General features: G+C 36.2%; 1 protein-coding gene across 2 annotated transcripts in view; it reads right to left on the bottom strand.

Annotated features, from left to right (window-relative positions):
- The window catches only part of PPM1A (protein phosphatase, Mg2+/Mn2+ dependent 1A), a 47,917-nt gene that overhangs the window by 12,717 nt on the left and 18,381 nt on the right, over positions 1-16,819 (bottom strand). Inside the window, exons 2-4 of one of the 2 annotated variants that reach the window (XM_070377759.1) lie at positions 5,881-6,038; positions 4,450-5,303; positions 1,954-2,071 (exon numbers count right to left, since the gene is read on the bottom strand). In XM_070377759.1, the coding sequence (XP_070233860.1) occupies positions 1,954-2,071; positions 4,450-5,283 (952 nt within the window). In that variant the 5' untranslated portion in view covers positions 5,284-5,303; positions 5,881-6,038. The remainder of the gene's footprint in view (positions 1-1,953; positions 2,072-4,449; positions 5,304-5,880; positions 6,039-16,819) is intronic. The other variant, XM_070377760.1, reaches the window with a different exon arrangement.

Raw genomic sequence — 16,819 nt, forward strand, 5'->3', positions numbered from 1 at the left:
AGCAATTTAGTGAAGGCATGTATTTAAAGAAAGAAAAATAGAAAAAGATATTCAGTGCCTGTTTTAAAAGCTGACTGCAGTATTTATCACTTTTTAAGACACAAAACAATTTTTACAATGCAAATAGCTACATTCTTTCTACGTTTTTAAATATAGTAGTGATTTTAATTAATATAATATTTAGATGCAGTCTCATCAAATCTACCTTGGTAAAGAATATTGTATTTCTGACATAATAATCTCCAATTGAACAGTACAAATATAACAAAACTTCAGCATACCCAAATATTGAGTATTAATGTAAATTTTGTTCAGATGGCAATTCTTGCTTGATAATAGGCAATATAAAACTTCACATTATAACATAAAATTACCTATCTAAAGCAATTATTTATAATTGCATCAAACTTAAGAGTGCACACTAAAGAGAAAAAGCAGCAATTCATTTCTAAAATTTGACTCGATTTCTTAGTAAATAAAACTAAAGTCGGTATTTCTTTAAATCAATAAGAAAACATGTACACTCAAGTTAAAGTGCCAATAAATTAAATATCAACATATCCCAATATATATTCCTCTTCAGATTTTGTATTTTTCTAAGAACAAGCAGTGTGAACCAATGTGCTGTAACTTGGTAGCATTCTAAATATTTTCTTACTGTATTATGTATAAATAACTCAAACTGATATGAATTATTTAAAACCAAGAATTTCCAAGACCCTTGGTAATAGTGAGGAGACAAACTCATTGAATAGTATGCTCAGTAAGTGAAATACTAAATACTACATATATACTATTAATAGATATATCACTATCAAGTAGGGGAGAGAAGTAAAAAACAAAATAGCAACTCTAAGACAGTACTGGAAATCAAAACCAATCACCATTCTAACACCAGACTAATTATAACTGGTATCAAACAGTAAAAAGAGAGAAAACAAAATTAAAGTGCATATTAATTTTAATAATGCAGGCACAACAGGATTTAAGTATATAGTATATCAATGTTTACATGGTATTAAAGGTCTTTAATAGTGTATCAATGTTTACATGCTATTAAAGGTCTTTAACGTGCAAAGTAATAACATTAGAAGCCCCCCCCAAAAATGCATTTTAACACTATCATAGGCATGTCAAGTTTTTCCTGCTTAAAGAAACTGTATAATCTACATACTTATTGCATATATGCAATAAACTGTAATTCTCTGGGGATACTTAATATTTATACCAAATAGCAGCTGCATCAATAATTATTTTAACACTTTTCAAATATTTGAAGGCAGCCTTTCTAATTGTCTCAAAGTAATCTGCAGAATTATGATAAATACACTTCTGTAATTTCCAACTTAATTTCTTGATTTTATTCAGTATTTACATTTCTGCCAGGTAGAGACCTAGTATGTCTTCTATTCAGGTTTATGTTGTCTAGGTGAGGCAGTTTATGGCTTAGGCAAGAAGCTTTGAAATAGTTTAAAATAAATTTTTAAAAGCTGTGGCACATGAAAGGTATTAATAACCAGGCTATGATCTTCAAGTTCTTATTTTAAAAGTCCCAAAGATGTTAAATTCATAAACACAGCTTTACACAAAAGATGGCATTCAAATTATCACCATCATAAATAATCTATTTATAATAAACCATAAATCAGACTTTCCTGGCATAAAATTATTCATGCCAGTGAATTAATCAAGAATTTGAAAGCATACAAACACTTTACCAAGTATCCTGAACAGAATGTACTGGGCCATACTTGTTATTTCTAATATAACTGTAATAGGACAGTAACAAATACCTCAACAGCTACTACAGAAACGCCCTTTCCACTTCTGTACACTAAACACCAAATGTCGAAGTCACGTACGTAAAGACCTAAAAGTTAACACGTTATAAAAGTTTGATTATGCTGAGGTTTTTCTTTAATAAAGCTACTTATTTTTTGTTAAATGATCCACCTTCTACTCTGCTTTCCAGGTATTTGTCCAACTCTTCCTCCTTCTTCACTGCTTCTGGCGATACTTTGGGTGCATTTGGAAAACAGATCAATATCACACTCATGTTGTCTCGACTTCCCTGGGAAGAAAAAAGTTTGAGAAAACATTTTGTTTCCTTTTTGCTCTTCAAAGCCTTGAGAACCTTTACAGCCATGTCAATTATGCTTGTTCTAGTGAAAACATATATTGTTTATAAGGAGAGAAAAATATATATGCACATGTGGAAGGGCACCCCCCCAAATACATATGTAGTACCTATGGTATATAGAATAACCAACACTCCAAAAGACAGGAAAGAAACACTACAGGTTAAACTCTACTGCAACAATAATTTTTTAAAGTTCTATAAAATAAATATTTCTGAACATTTACTGGTGGCCTACTTAACATGAAGTGATACCTAACACAAATACACATACACACATACATTGAATTCAACAAGGTAGAAAATACTAGTGATATTCTTTACAACATGATTTCATCTGTAGTTACACATATACCTGACAAATTTACATTTAAAATAAATTGTGAGACTAATTGATTTGCTTCATAATAAGTAGAAATATAGAATTAGAAATAAAACTACATATATAAAGTTTATAAACCAACTTTTAATTTTCATAATTAAAAAAAAAAGGCTTAACTTTTAGGAAGTACATTCATTTAGACACCTACATATTCAAAATACTATAATTACAATACTTGAATCAATTTTGGCCTCCCCACAAATCAGACTTTTCCTATTATTAATAATAACTGGGAGTTACCTTCTATAGAGCATAATGCAGAACAGATAAAGTGGAATCTGAGTCATAATTTACTAATATCTGAATCTGATAAGTCTCTTAAGAAAACAGCTTTTAATTTAGTTAACAAAGTATTGAATTCTCAAGTGCTAAAGGATAAACCTAACAAATGAATGCTACTTTGTCCCTTTTTTATAGTAAAAGGGACAAAGAACATAAGTGGCATTGTATTGTTCCTCCTAAATTCAGAAATTAACAGTGTGCACTATCAAGTTGTCGTTCTATTGATTTTTTTAAAACATATTTGTTAGATGTTACATAAACTTGATTTGTGTTGGATGTTACATAAACCTGATTTTTAATTAAGATTTTAAGTATAGCTGGCAGTTGTGCATATAAAACTACGAACAGTATTATGTTGACTTACTATTTCTGAGTTTTAAAAGAAAATCAAATATATAGCCTCCAAAGTTTTAGAAAATCAGCATTTTTTAAACAAACAAAAGAAAACCCACAAAGAATTAGTACGCATTATTGACAAAATACAACAGTGTGGCAGAAAGAACACTGCAGCCAAGTCAAGGGCTTGCATTCTAGTGCTAGTGCTGCAGCTAAAGGAGTAAGCTGTGTAACATTTTAACCTTCTTAAAAAGGGAGCAGCATGTTTATATGTATACATTAGCTCATTAATTTCATTCCCCAGTCTTATGAGTTAGATACTATTTTTCTCCATTCAAATAGCTGAGAGGGGCTGAACAATTTGTTCAAGACTGTACAGTACAAAAGTAACAGAGGTAAGATTTGATTCCATGTCTGACTCAAGGGGCTTCCCTGGTGGCTCAGAGGGTAAAGCGTCTGCCTGCAATGCAGGAGACCTGGGTTCGATTCCTGGGTTGGGAAGATCCCCTGGAGAAGGAAATGGCAACCCACTGCAGTATTCTTGCCTGGAGAATCCCATGGACAGAGAAGCCTGGTGGGCTACAGTCCACGGGGTCACACACGAGTCGGACACGACTGAGCAACTTCACTTTCACTTTCTGACTCTTAAGTCTGCAGAACCTTCTGTTGCTCATCTACACAATCCCATTTGATTATCCAGACAACCCCATAAGACAGGGTAATAATATCTCTCTCTTGAACAATTAAAGAAACTGATTTTCCAGATAGTTTAAAGAGCTTACCTGAAGTCATACACAGTCTCATACCAAGTTCTTCTGACTCCATGTCCAAGGCTATTTCTATTACATAACACCAAATCATCACTAAATCCTCTCTGTTGGTGCTACGGATTCATTAGAGCAGTCTCAAAGTATTTCCATAAATATACTGAGATATCACATGGTAAAATATTAAAATTCTAAAATGCCTTTCATTTACAGACAATGAGGCTTAACTCTCCCCATTCCTCTTTTGAAAACATTCACTTTGATACAGTCTTTTTACCTTTGATAATATTCCATATCAAAAAACTCAAGTAATTATGGTTACTAAAAAAGATTAAACATCCAGATAACTCTTGCATTTATGGTAACTGGATAATTTATTTCTAAGAAGTATTCCTATATTATTTTTGTAATTGATGAAAAGTATCCTGCAACTGTACCAAAAACTTATTTCTGAGCTATAGGCTCTAAGATGATTTTATACTATAGTAGTAATTAAGATGCCATAAAATCATTTTGTCTTAAAAAAAAAAAAAAAGTCTAGCTACCTTATACAAACAGGTGTCGACTACTTCATTGCAAACTTTCTCAAGGTCATCAGTGACTTCAAGTCTGGATCTTACAAAATCACAGAGCTCTTCATTTCCCATGACATCCCAAATACCATCACATGCAAGAATAATGAATTGATCATCTTCTTCAGATCTTTCAATATCATGGACTTCAGGCTCTGGTGAAACAAGCTGCTCTGTAGGACCTTTTCCATGGACACATTTGTAATCAAAGTCCCCAAGGGCCCTCGACACAGCCAGAGAGCCGTTCACACGCTGAATCATTACAGAACCACCTGCATTCTGAATTCGTTCTTTTTCCAGCGGATTACTTGGTTTGTGATCTTGTGTGAAGAAGTAAACTTTCCTGTTCCTACAAAGTAAACCTCTTGAGTCTCCACAGTTAATGAAATACGTGTGTTGAGGAGAAATTAAGACACCCACAGCTGTTGACCCACTCCTATCAGCACCATGTTTCTTCTCTGACATAACTCTCATATGTTCATCAATCTCCAGGAAGCCTGTTCTGATTCCATTCTTTACATTTTCCACAGAAGGTGCTCCTGCAGACCCTTTAAAATCCTGGTTATTGGTGATGTGATCTAACAAATGCTCACAGCAGTATTTGGCAACCTGAGAACCAGCATGCCCATCATACACAGCAAAGAATGACCATGTTTCAAGTCCACTTGGCAGACCGATCACAGCAGTATGTGCATCCTCCATTTCAACTCGCCAGCCTTGCATGCTGCTTAGCCCATATCGCAACCCATTACCCTGCCCCTGGGCATTATGTTTTTCCATCTTTGGTTTGTCTAAAAATGCTCCCATTATGTCTTGATTCTCTAGGTCTGCAAAGGAAGAGAAACAAAAAAGTTAATAACTGTCTTATAAACAAACTATCAATACATATCCAACAACCTTTAAGAATGAAGGAAATACAAATAAAGTTTAAATATTAGTTGAGTATTCAGGATTTTCCAAAGTTTGGTTCCAAATATCTAGTTTTATTCCTATTACACAAACCTCTGAAAAAGTTAAAAAAAAAAAAATCTACTTACAAGGATCCAAATTTGCATGCTCCTTCCCTTAAACCTTTCCTCCTGTCAGTGCCCTTAACCGGGATTTCCTGCCTTTCCTCCTTCCTTATATAAGTAAGTATACCCGTCCTTTATATTCTAGCTCAAATTCTGTTTTCCATAGGTTTTTCAGTCTTTGATAAGCCAATAAGTTATTAAATTACTGTAAGTGGTTCATCCTCAATTTTCAAGCTGCAAAGCCATTATACACACTTTATCTATTGTAACCTAACCTAGTGGTAATAACACGTATCATTATTATAGCACTTTATAATCACTCGGTATAAATAGTAAAGGAGATCAAAAGGTCTAGGACAGCACTGTGGACAAGTCTGAAAGTTTGGCTAACCTTTCCCAATAATCAAAAGCGAAAACCTCTGGCTTGGAATGGGCTTACAAGGCAGGAAGACAGTGTTCAGGATTCAGGTTGGTCTTTACTTGAGTAATAGCCTCGGAATGTAGAGACTTGGGGTCCAAGTTATCAAATGAGTCACAACTGAATGCAATCTGAAAGGAGGATAGGATGAGGTTTAATGAAGGTGAAGAGAGATGGGTAGGAGTGGGGAAAGTACCTAGGTAAATTAGGATGAACTTAGGAAACTGGGAATCTGTGATACTACGATGCTAAGGTCTGAAAAGAAGCTGGAAGAGAAAGAGGAAGAAGAAAAACAACTCAGGAACATTTCCTGGCAACGTCTCCCTCCTCCTTCATCCTACTAAAGCCAAACTAATACACAGCAGAGAAGTCTGGCTGATTGGTATGATACAATGATCTCCTGCCTACTTGTCCACTTTCATTACGGTTCCACTAATGGCAGTTAAATAACGAAAACTAGCCATTAGTCCTTTCTTACGGTGGTTTTCATCAAATTGATACACAATATGGCAAGGGTGAGTGTTTTGATGGGACAAAAGACACAATAGTAATGACATCTTAATAGCAGACAATGTGTAAGATGAACTCTAAATCATTCTAAGTTTTGCAAGCGTTACTTCAATTTATTCTCAACAAAACTCTGAGGTAAGTTATAATATTATGTTCAGTTTATATTAGGTTGATGAAAAAGTAATTGTGGTTTCGAACCCTGAATTTTAAATCATTGTAACCAGGCTCAAACACATCTTTATTAATCAAAATAGAAACCATTACAATCAAACATTTTTGCCAACAAGAAATGTTTGTGTATTCTTGTAGTGCAAAAATCCATGCTTGGGGGGTTCCCTGGTGGCTCAGTGGTAAAGAATCTGCCTGCCAATGCAGGAGACATGAGTTCGATCCCTGATCCGGTAAGATCACACACACCTCAGAGCAACTAAGCCCATGTACCACAACTACTGAGCTTGTGCTCTAGAGCCCAGGAACTGCAGCCACTGAGCCCAAGTGACCCAACTACTGAAGTCTGCGCATCCTAGAACCTGTGCTCCAAAACGAGAAGCCACCACAATGAGAAGCCCCCACATTGCAACTAGAAAGTAACCCCTGCTCTCCGCAACTAGAGAAAAGCCCACACATCAATGAAGACCCAGCATAGTCAAAAAAAAAAAAATAATAATAATAATGAAAAATCCATGCTTGGGGATTCAATCAACTCTTGGAAAGCATTTTCTGCCTCCTGCTGACTGTGGAAACTATTTTCCCTGCAAAAAGTTGTCAAGATGCTTGAAGAAGTGGTGGTTGGTGAGAAGTCAACTGAATGTGGCAGATGAGGCCCAATTTATTCAACTTCTGAAGTAAGTTTTTCAGAAACTTTGGGCCCTTTCTGTTGACCACTGCCAGCCAGCTGCAGGCACTGCAGTTTTTGGTGCATCTCATAAATCTGCTGAGCATACTTTTCAGATGTACTGGTTTTACCGGGATTCAGAAAGCTGTAGTGGATCAGATGGGCAGCAGACCACCAAACAGTGACCATGACCTTTTTTGGGTGCAAGTTTGGCTTTGGGAAGTGCTTTGGAGCATCTTCTTGGTCCAACCACTGAGCTGGTCGTCAATGGTTGTCATAGAAAATCCACTTTTCGTTGTATGTCACAATCCAGTGGAGAAATGGTTCATTGTTGTTGCATAGAATAAGAGAAGACAACACTTCAAAATGATGATTTTTTTTTTTGGTTTTCAGTCAGCTCATGAGGTACCCACTTATTGAGCTCTTTCACTGTTCCAATTTGCTTCAAATGCTGAATGACTATAGAATGGTCAATGCTGGGTTCTTGAGCAACTTATCATGTGTTTTAAGAGGATCAGCTTTGACAATGGCTCTCAAATGGTCACTGTCAACTTCCCGTGGCTGGCATCCTTGTCTTTAAGGTTCTCGTCTCCTTTGCAAAACTTCTTGAACCACCATTGTACATTTTGCCAGCAGCTCCTGAACCAAACGAGTTGTTATGGGCTGTCGCCACTGGTTTATGACCCATTTGAACTCAAATTAAAAAATTGCTAAAATTTGCTTTTTGTCTAACATCATTTCTATAGTCCAAAATAAACAGTAATAAGTCATTAGCAAAAAAACAAAGTAAGAAATGTGCATTATAATTACATTTATTTAAGAATGTATTCCAATATCCAATGGCAAAGTTCAACAATGCAAAATTGCAAGTTACTTTTGCACCAACCTAATAGATGAATTTTATTGAGACTAAAAAACTTGGCCAATGTCACTCATCAGAAAAATTTAGGGGAATTAGGACTCAAATTCAAGTCTGCCTCACTCTAAAGCACCGTTTACTACTAAGGCAATGGTCTCAGACATGGTTGTACAAAAGAACTTATCTGTGGACCTTTAGAAAAAAATCAAAATTAAAAAAAAAATAGAATTTCCAAAGTAGGATTGCAACCTAGGCAACTGTGTACCAGTGGTAAAGATTAGAGAGATGGAAAGCCTAGATTAGGAAGATAGAAGATGATAGAGCTGTGGTGAGGTTAAGTCATCTGCTGAAGGTCAACAGCAAGTTGCCTCATCTCTGTACCTCAATTCCTTTAGCGAGGCTAAAGGGGAGGTGGGAGGGGTTACAGCCAGCCCTCCATATCTTCGGGTTTCACATCCGTGAATATGGAGGGCTCACTAAATTCACTGTACTACCCTTATGGAAGGGACTTGAGCATCCACACATTTGGTATCCACAGGGGCTCCTGGAATCACTCCCTGTGAATAATGTTGGACAACGGTATACTTAAGACACTCGATATCACTAATCTAGCATTCTTTCTTCATCTGTACAGTGGGCATATTAACACTTACCTCTGAATGTTGCTGCAAAAGTTTAAATGAGGTAATGGGTGCAAAGTAGTTACATTGAGTATAGCAAAAATGAGGAACTCTGCAAATGGAAACTATTTAATTATTACTACATTCTCACACACACAGCCAATCTAGATTCTGTTATTACCTAATAGGGACCTTACACTTTTATAGAAAAGGCCAGTAGTTATTTCCTAAATATACACATGAAACTACCAAACAAATGATTCATTGAAACTTTTGAAAAAATATATATTAGGAATGTAAAAATATAACAAACCAAGTCAATCATATGATAAAATTTTAGGTCCAGCTCTGCTGCAAATGCAAAAATACAAATTAATAATTTTGTGTCTGGAGTCTCACATACTGAAAAAAAGCCATTTAGAAATCTTACCTCCTTGAATTCTGAATAATTTGCAGAAGGCTGGTGAAGCGGTTATATAAAAATAATACTTATCAGAAATTATATATAAGTAAGTATCTTCATAACTGTCATAGTACTTTGTATTGAAATGTTCAGATCGGCTAATAATGCTAGTGTTGTGATGCAACCTAGCATGTGCTCAGAGTTGACTAAATAAAAGTAGGCCAAAATGCAGGCTTTAAAAAAACAACATAAAAGGCAGACAGGCATGGAAGACAGTCACCAAGGAAAGCAGAAACTTCTTTTAGTGTCATTTTTTCCTGTGCCTACTCTATTTAATTTGTTTTCTAAATTTCTAAACTACCAAGGGTAAATGACCAAAAAAAGAGGAAAGAAGAGGTAAAGAAGAAGAGAAAATAAAGGGAGAAAAGAAATCTCAACTTTTAACTTTTATTTTTGGGACTAACAGCAAACAATAGGGCACTAATCGCAGTTTCTGGCAATGCCAATCTCAAATACTCAAGCTAAATAAAATATATTAATAAGCAAAGAACAATAAGAAGATATATTTTTAAAGATTCAGAAGTTAAAGGTGGGAATGGGCAGGAGGGGAGGGTGGTGAACTCAGTATCCATTAGCTCCAAACTAGAAAACACCCATCAATTTATGAGATGACACTGAATGAGTAAAACAATTGCAGGCTGTCAACCAAAGCAAAAAGAAACAAACCACTCTGAAAGTAGGTTCATGGAAATGAAAAACAATTAGTGAACTAAAATTTTCAATAGAGACAATGAATAGCTAGATACCACAGTTAAAACAATAAACAGAAAACCAATAAATGAGATCACTTCAAGGAATTCTTTTAGAACTCAGAAGTTCTTTCCTCATCTTGATTCCAAACATACAAACCCACCCCCGTATGTACCCATCCTACCCTCAGACCTTTCTTACATTAGAGTACTCCATCCTCTCACTTAAGTTAAATCCTTCCATTATAGTTTTGGAGACTAGGCTTCAAAGGAATCTTATATGACTTATATGTCTTCCCAGGAACCCAACACTACTATTCTCTTTGACTCCTTTTATTCCTCTCCCTTCCTACTGCAGTACAACTTTTAAAGATATTCAAACGTTACCCATTAAAAGTAAGTATTTAGATGACTCACTCCCTTTAGCTACCTCCTGCTTCTTTCTCTACAGTTGAGACTCATTTTAAAAGTGTTGACGCTCCAAACTGTTGTCTGGCCATTCCATCAAAAGAAGTTCCTCCAAACTTAATCCAATGGACATCTGGCTGGCTGCTCACAGCAGTGATCAACACAATACTCTCTTTAAACACTGTTCCCACTGGCTTTTCAAGATGCTACACACTCCAAGCTTTCCTCCTACTCCTAGCTCTTCCATCCATGTCTCCTGTACCTCTCAAGCCATTAAATATAAGCATTCAAGGCTTAGATCTAGGTTCTCTTCTCACTCTATGCTGGCTCCTGAGGTACCTTTATGCATCTTTTTTTTTTCTTTCACAGCTTTTGCCAATGCATGTTACCATCATTCATCAAAATGAATAGAAACCAAGGACATACCTTTGATATCTCTTTCTACTTCATCTCCCATCATCATCAAGGTCCATGGATTGTACTACTTATATTATTTAAAATATATTTTAGATATATTATTTACATAGATTTTCAAATCTGCCCAGTTTCTTCTCTAACACTAGTCTTCAAGCTATCATTCTCTCTCAATGCGTTATTCTTCGAGGTAGTGTGTGCTCCGTTGTGTCTGACTCTTTGTGACCCCCATGGATTGTAACCCACCAGGCTCCACTGTCCATGGAATTTTCCAGGCAAGAATACTGTAGTGGGTTGCCATTTCCTTCTCCGAGGGATCTTCCCAATCCAGGGATTGAACCTGGGTCTCCTCCCCTGCAGGCAGGTTCTTTACCATCTGAGCCACCACAAAAGTCCAACATAGTGTTTTAGGTCAATTGTATTTTAAACAAAACAACGCAAAATAAGACAAAATACCCCAAAACAAAAAAACAAGCTCATAAAAAAATATCATATTTGTGGTCACTAGGAGTGGTAAGAAAGGGAATTGGATGAAGGCAGTTGAACGATACAATCTGTTTAACAGTTACAAGATAAATAAGTACTAGGGATGTAAGGTACAATATGATTAATATAATGAATGCTGCTGTGTTTTATGCATATATATATATGTTGTTAAGATAGTAAATCCTAAAAGTCCTTATCACAAAAAATTTTTTCCTTTTTTAAATCTAGCAAGGAGATCCAACCAGTCCATCCTAAAGGAAATTAGTCCTGAATCTTCATTGGAAGGACTGATGCTGAAGCTGCAACTCCAATACTTTGGCCACCTGATGCAAAGAACTGACTCATTTGAAAAGACCATAATGCTGGGAAAGATTGAAGGCAGGAGAAGAAGGGGGACGACAGAGGGTGAGATGGTTGGATGGCATCACTGACTCAATGGACATGAGTTTGAGTAAACTCTGGGAGTTGGTGATGGACAGGGAGGCCTGGCGTGCTACAGTTCATGGGGTCGCAGAGAGTCAGCTATGACTGAGAAACTGAACTGAACTGAGATGACAGATGTTGAACTAAACATTACCACTGTGATTATCATTTCATGATGTATGTAGGTCAAATTATGGTGCACACCTTAAACTTACATAGTACTGTATGTCAATTATATATGAATAAGAGTGGAAGAAAAAGATAATACAAGTTTCACCATATCATTCTGTATTAAAAGTTATTCAATGACTATCCTCTCTTTAGGGGCGATAATGAACTGCTTACTATGGCTCGCATGAAATCCCTGAGTGGTCAGGAGCTCATCAACCTTTTCCAGACTTACCTTGCTTCATAATCCTCCCCACTCCATAACCACTCCACCCCAACAACATTCTCTACTCCAACCATATGGCTTTCTTAAACTACCTGGCACTTTTCACCGGTTCCTTCCTCCAAAATAACAAATAAATGCCACCCCCTCTACTTAAAAAGCCAATCCTTCCCTCTTACTCATTCTTAGATCTTAACTCAAGTATTAGGTCTTCAGGAGAGACTCCTTCAAATACCCTGGATCAGCTCCTTCAGCATGGAGCACACAGCAGACCTTCAACAAACACAATAAAAGAACTCCAAAGAAAAAAGCAGATGCAAATAATAAGTTTGCTAATAGAAAGAGTACACCCAGGGAATAAATATAAACATAAAAAGTAAGGCTTTCTGATGGAAAAAATAGGCTACCTACTGTTTTGCTGTATTAAAGTCAAATAATATGGTATCATTTGTTTCTTTTTGTTTTTAGTCCCCAGGGTGAGGTGTGTAGGAGGGTGTTAGTAAAATTTTGTTTTTCAATATATAATCCAATAAATGCTTGAGTTTTAATGTTTCAAGTGTGGTTGAATATAATATATAGTTTTGGTTTAAGCATATAGTATTTTTGATAAGTTTTCTGTCATTATCTGGCATAAAAATATTTACAGCACATAAATATATGTAAATTATCATTTTAGACAACACCTTCACGAATTAAAAAAAGATGCTCATCTTATTTTATTCCTTATGCTTGCCTTTGTCTGATATTAAAATTTCAACCTTTGACTTTTTTATTTACTTAGTATATTTTGCTTACCACAAAGTTCTATATACTGGGACATATTATCCAATGAGTTTCTTGTTTTGATTAATCTCCTGAGAGCATTAACCTGCCTTTAAACAGATTTTATAGGAATAGTACATGTATAATACCCCTTTTCAGTGCTGGTATATTTGATAATATCTTTCAATTATCTTCATAATAAATGCCAACTTTGCAGGATCTAGATTTCTTTATCCTCAGCATTTACAGGTATTACTTCATTATTGCCTATCATCTGACATTGAAAAGAAGTTTGAGGCCAGCCACATTTATTTTTTATTTTTGGCATGTTTTGTCTAAATTTTCATTTTCGTTTTAAAAATATTTTAACTTTACTGGAGTATAGTTGATTTACAGCTTCCCTGGTGGCTCAGACAGTAAAGAATCCACCTGCAATGTGAAAGGCCTGCATTTGATTCCTGGGTCAGGAAGATCACTGGAGAAGGGAATAGCCACCCACTCCAATACTCTTGCCTGGAGAATTCCATGGAGAGAGTAGCCTGGTGGGCTATAGTTCACGGGGTCATAAACAGTCAGACATGACTGAGTGACTAACACACACACACACACACAGAATTGATTTTACAATGTTGTGTTAGCTTCAGGTGTACAGCAAAGTGATTCAGTTAAACATAATATATATACATATATTCATTCTTTTTCAGATTCTTTTGTCTTATGGGTTATCACAGAATATTGAGTAGCGATCCCTAGGTTATATAATACGCCCTTGTTGGTTATCTATCTTACATATAGCAGCGTGTGTGCACTGAATCTACTTAAGTGCCTAGAGCCTATGCCCTGCAGTGAAAAGCCACTGCAATGAGAAGCCCACGCTTCTGCTCTCTGCAACTAGAGAAAAGGCGGCATGCAGCAACGAAAGACCCAGCACAACCAAATGTAAGTACTTCAATAAAAATAGACACAAATTTTTTTAAAGGGAAAAGGAACAAAGAACATGGACAATGAAATTCATGAAATAATGCAAGTGGCCAATAAATATATGGAGCAATGATAAATCTAACTAGCCATTAAAAATAAATTTGCTTTTCACACATTAATAAAGATCAAAAATTCATAACTATTGGCAAAGGAGTAAAAATATATACTTCTCATAGGTAGGAGAGCAAAGTGGTACTTTTTTGAAAGATATGCACCATATACATTAATTTTAAACGATGACTTCCATTAAAATCATGTTGTATATTCATCCTTTGAAGTGCTCCTCTGTTCCAGTTGTGTTTTTAAATACATTACTATAAAACAGAAAATTAAGAGGACCAAGCCACCTGCTAAAGATAAATTTCTACAATACAAAGCACCTGAGGAAGCTGAAACTGTGAGTCTCCCAGGCTCAAGTAACAGAGATGCATAGAAGGCTACATCCCATAAGGACAATAACAGAAACTATAAATGCCCCCGTGCAAGGCTGGGGCAGAAACCAGGCTCACGGAAACAAAGGCCCCAGGTGGAGGGGCTCCTTGCCTGTAAAAGGAGCAGGGGAAAGCTACTTACTAACCATTGCATGGAAATTTAGTTTACATGTAGTTACATGTTCCTTCAACAGAAGAATAGACCTTCTTTTGCTTTGTGTTTCTTGGAGACATAAGCCTGATTCTGATGTTATCAAGAATCAAGGGAACCAACCCTCTAATATAAGACATGGTTTCAGGTTGGAACATGCAAAACACACTAGGTAAGGGTGAAAAGAAAGAAAACAAACAAACAAACAAATCCCACTTAATATGAAACCAAAACACACCAGGACAACTAAACTAAGACGGACAGCCCACAAACACCAACAATTGCAGGAATTCAACCTAGAAGAAAAAGTAGCAATCAGAAAATAAAATGTGCACATTTAGTATCCTTCCAAAGCTAAAATACAAACAAAAACAATAGACATGAAGGCGGAAAAAAGATAAAAAACAGCCAGAAACCAAACCAGAATAGGTGGCAGTGAGTGAGAGCAAGCAAGAACCTGAACATGAGAAAGTATTCACTGAGAAATAAAAACAACCAAGGTCACATAAATCAGCTGAGCAAAGTCAAAGCGTAATTAGTAAATTGGAAAATGTACCTAGGAATTACCTAGAAAATAACACAGAAATTAAGGAGAATTAGGAAAAAGCAGTATGTAAAGATATAAAAGCTAATAAATTTTCTAGAACTGAAGAAAGATGAGTCTTCAGATCAATAATTTATTTAAAAGAATACCTACAGATAACACAACATACACACACCTAGGAATATCATGGGAATGTGTTCAGAATATCAAGTATGGTAAAACAAACAACAAATACTAACATCTACATCATACTTGAAATATGCAGGGCTCCAAATGCTTTCTATGAACATAATCATCATGACAGTCCCTGTGATAGATACTACTTCATTACCTCTGTTGAGAACTTGCCCAAGGTCACCGAGTAAATAATGGTGACAGGATATGGAAAAGGAATATTTTTTTAAATTACCAGAGGAAAACATTACATACAAAGGCGTAACAATTAGGTAGAGACCAGACTTTCAGAGTTCCAAGTTTGCCAAATTTCGTAATACAATGAAATAATATCTTGAGGGTGCTGATAGGAAGGGGGGAAACTATTAATCAAGAATTTTTATTTGAAAAAAAAAAATGTGTAAAATATACTCTCAGACAAAACCTAAGGACATTTACAAGCCATACTCTGTTGCTAAAAAAATTACCAGAGGATACACTTCAGCAAGAAGAAAGGTAAATCCTTTAAATACAAGGAACAGTAAGTACAAAATCTAGTAAAATACACCCCATAGATTGTAGCTTGCCAGGCTTCTCTGTTTCTGGAATTCTCCAGGCCAGAATTCTGGAGTGGGTAGCTGTTCCCTTCTCCAGGGGATCTTCCTAACTCAGGGATCGAATCCAGGTCTCCCGCATTGCAGGTGAATTCTTTACAGTCTGAGCCACCAAGGAAGCCCTATAAATAAGGAAATGAAATTTATGCTACAAAAGGGGAAATAGAATTGTAGGGAATGATACACATGATGGAGTGAATGTTTGGTGTTTAATCAAATATAAGCTCATAAAAAAGTCAAACATACAATGAAACAAGTTGTCATGAGTAGGAATTAACATAGCATATATAACTCCCTTAGTGTTGTAGGAAAAATGGGGTGTGAGAGGATGGTCATATTCCAGGTCTCGAGTGAGTCTGTGGGACAGGCCACCAAGTGAAGGGTTCTTGGCTTCTCATTGTAAAGAATTCAAGAATGAGCCTGAAATTAGGGTTTATTTAGAAAGACACACACTCCACACACAGAGTACAGGCTGTCCCTGAGGGTCAGAGAGGCAGCCCCAAGGCATGGGGTCCTCTAGGAAAGTGAGAGCCGCTCTGGGAGATACACATTCCACAGACAGAAGGTGGTCGGTTTGAAAAGGTGAGAACTTCCTGCCTCGGGGTATGGGGGTGGCCAGTTTTTATGGGCTGAGTAATTTCATAGGCTAAGAAGTGGAAGGAATATTCTAACTATCTTTGAGAAGTGGCAGATATTTCTAGGAACTGGGGTACCATCCACTGTTTGGCCTTTAAGGGCACCCTCAGAACTATCACCGTGCCTGTAGGTGTGCCATTTAGCACATGCTAATGTATTTCAATGAGTGTGTAAGGAGGCACTAGGTCTCTCGGAGCTGAGTCTTCTGCCTACCCTCTTGGGCCTTCTAGGTTCCAACCAGTGTTTGTGGTATCCTGCTCTTCAGGGTTCTGTCATTCTTTTAATGGTTGTGCCCTGCCCGTTTCCTTCCTGTCTCATAAGGACTTCACATATTAATAATAGAATTAGTGAATTTAAGATACAAAATAACTATATATGAAGTGTTTAATAAGATTAAAAAAAACAGAAAATGAAAAATAAGAAATTTAAAAATTACCAAATTGGTAAAGAATTAAATGCCACTTTTAGAAGTTATAAAGATTGTTTTTTAATTGGTTGGGTATGTAAATTTGGTGCAACCACTATGGAAAACAGTATGATGG

This window comes from Bos mutus, chromosome 10 (assembly GCF_027580195.1).
Source record: "Bos mutus isolate GX-2022 chromosome 10, NWIPB_WYAK_1.1, whole genome shotgun sequence".
Lineage (NCBI taxonomy): Eukaryota > Metazoa > Chordata > Mammalia > Artiodactyla > Bovidae > Bos > Bos mutus.